At 58.9% G+C, this 1,922-nt stretch overlaps 1 protein-coding gene across 1 annotated transcript; it reads left to right on the top strand.

Moving 5' to 3' along the window:
• Positions 1–1,242: 1,242 nt before the first annotated feature.
• LOC104620703 (complexin-3-like) lies at positions 1,243–1,467 on the top strand (the record flags this gene model as incomplete). The annotated part of the gene is made up of 1 exon (XM_010286998.1): positions 1,243–1,467. A coding segment is annotated over one exon (225 nt), but the record flags the coding sequence as incomplete, so codon positions are not given.
• Between the last annotated feature and the right edge of the window lie 455 nt (positions 1,468–1,922).

The following is a 1,922-nucleotide window of genomic DNA, read 5'->3' as shown; positions in this document are numbered from 1 at the left end:
CACCGGACCCCCTTGGCTGGGTGGGATTTTAAGCTACAAAACCCACATGCAAACCAGTTCCCCTAAAAAGCGTCCTTCCACCCAAAATCTTGGCCCCTTCCCCTCGCCCCTGAGCACCGCAAGCCACCAGCCCCAAACAGTGAGACCCCCCAACACACATTCTCTGCCTTGCTTTGACCCCCCCTGCCCCTTTTGTCCCCCAAATCCAGCTGGATGAGGGAAAGCCACCTCCACTCCGGGCTCCCAGCCCCGTAGCCGGGAGCGGAGCTGGAGTTACAGCTTCCCGGCTGGATTAGCCAGCTCCTCTCCTCGGATTATTTGGCAGAGGATTCCCAGCCAAACTCCCATTTTGGAACTTCCAGCTGATGAATGATTCACTAGAAACAATTTAATCAAGGCATAATTCAACCGTTCCTGGAATTGCCACAAGCTCGTCTCCCCCCAAACCCACCCTTCATTCAGCAAGAGTCTCTCAGTGGTGAATACTCTGAATTGGAGCCGGACTAATTTTAGTTCAGAAAGGTCAGCTAAGCCAAGCGGTATCGTTCAGATTGTTTGACATTGTTCAGCCAGCCTGGATGCGCACCCCACCGCTTCTCACACCCCTTTTACTGCCGAGAAATAGCTGCAGAATTTCTTTTCCCCCTGCCAAAAGTGAGAAAAGGCAGAAAAAGGAGAGACGGAGATTTCCCCCCCACCACCACCCCCCCAGGGGAAAAGGGGATTTGTTCAGCTCTGGCCCCCCGATCCTTTTGCTGCTTCCTCGTGCCTGAGATGTCCTTTCTAATCTTCCCACAAGTTTCTTCTGCTCATTACTGATCCCGCTTGGCAGCCAAAGTCTCCCTGTGGCTCTCCAGCGCGGAGCTGACCCCCATCTCCGGCGGGCACAGTCGTTAAGCATACGTGTAGCTTAATTGGGTGCCTAAACCTCCCCGGCCACTCCAGCGTGAGCTGAAAGCCAATTAATATTGATGCTGGCACACCCGGCTTGTCATCTCAGCTCTTGCTGTGCCCGCTGGTGCGTGCGGGGACTCTGCTCCGCCGCGTCCCCTCTGGGTCGGCATCGCGGACCCACAGCGCGAGGGTGGCTGGGAGCCCCGGGGACCAACCTTAAAACGGGAAAAGACAGCCCAAAGCCCACGCAGGCACCGCCGTGGAGCTCGCGCGTGCCTTTAGTGCCTCCGGAAGCCCCCCTTCCCTCCTGCAGCATCCCACGCCTGACTTTCTCCCGGCCCGTTTCAGAACGAAACGGATGACAACCAGATCCAGCTGGTGGGAGGCGACGTGGAGCTGCCCAAAGAGCTGGCCAAGATGATCGAGCAAGACAACGAGGAGGAGGAAGAGAAGAACTCGGTTATCGGCCAGCTCAGCAACATCCAGAACCTGGACCTTGATTCCTTGAAAGACAAAGCTTCGGCCACGCTAGAGGACCTGAAGCAATCGGCTGAGAAATGCGCCGTGATGTGACCCGGCTGAATCCCCCTCCCCGTCACCCTGACGGTGGGGGAGAAGGGAGGGGGCGCGGCGAAGGGTCTGGCGGTGTCTGTTGCCTGCAGCAGGGACCCCGCTGATGTTGTCACCCTTGCCTCGTGTGAGTCGGGTCCTTCTTCGTGAGCCGCGTGAAGCCTCGAGCCCCTGACCCAGATGTCCCTGATGTGTGGTTTTTGTTTTGTTCTCCGGTCTGAGGTTAGAGCAAAAAGCCAGCATGTCCCCCCGCTCCCGCCCCGTACCCCCACGCCTCCTCCTGTGCCCGTGGCAGTGGGTGTCTTTAGTGGGAGCTGGGGGGGATTTGCAGGGAGTGAAAGCCCCGGGTGACCTTGGAGCGCCATTGAACCACGTCCGCAGGGGGAAGCGAAGGCTGCGCGGCAGAGCGGCCGCCGTACGCCGCGCCTCTGCCTGCGCGTTTCCCCCCGGCCCCCCAG

Source organism: Phaethon lepturus, unplaced genomic scaffold (genome assembly GCF_000687285.1).
Source record: "Phaethon lepturus isolate BGI_N335 unplaced genomic scaffold, ASM68728v1 scaffold35515, whole genome shotgun sequence".
Classification (NCBI taxonomy): domain Eukaryota; kingdom Metazoa; phylum Chordata; class Aves; order Phaethontiformes; family Phaethontidae; genus Phaethon; species Phaethon lepturus.
Note: the sequence above shows the minus strand (reverse complement) of the source record. Positions and strands in the feature narration are given on the sequence as shown.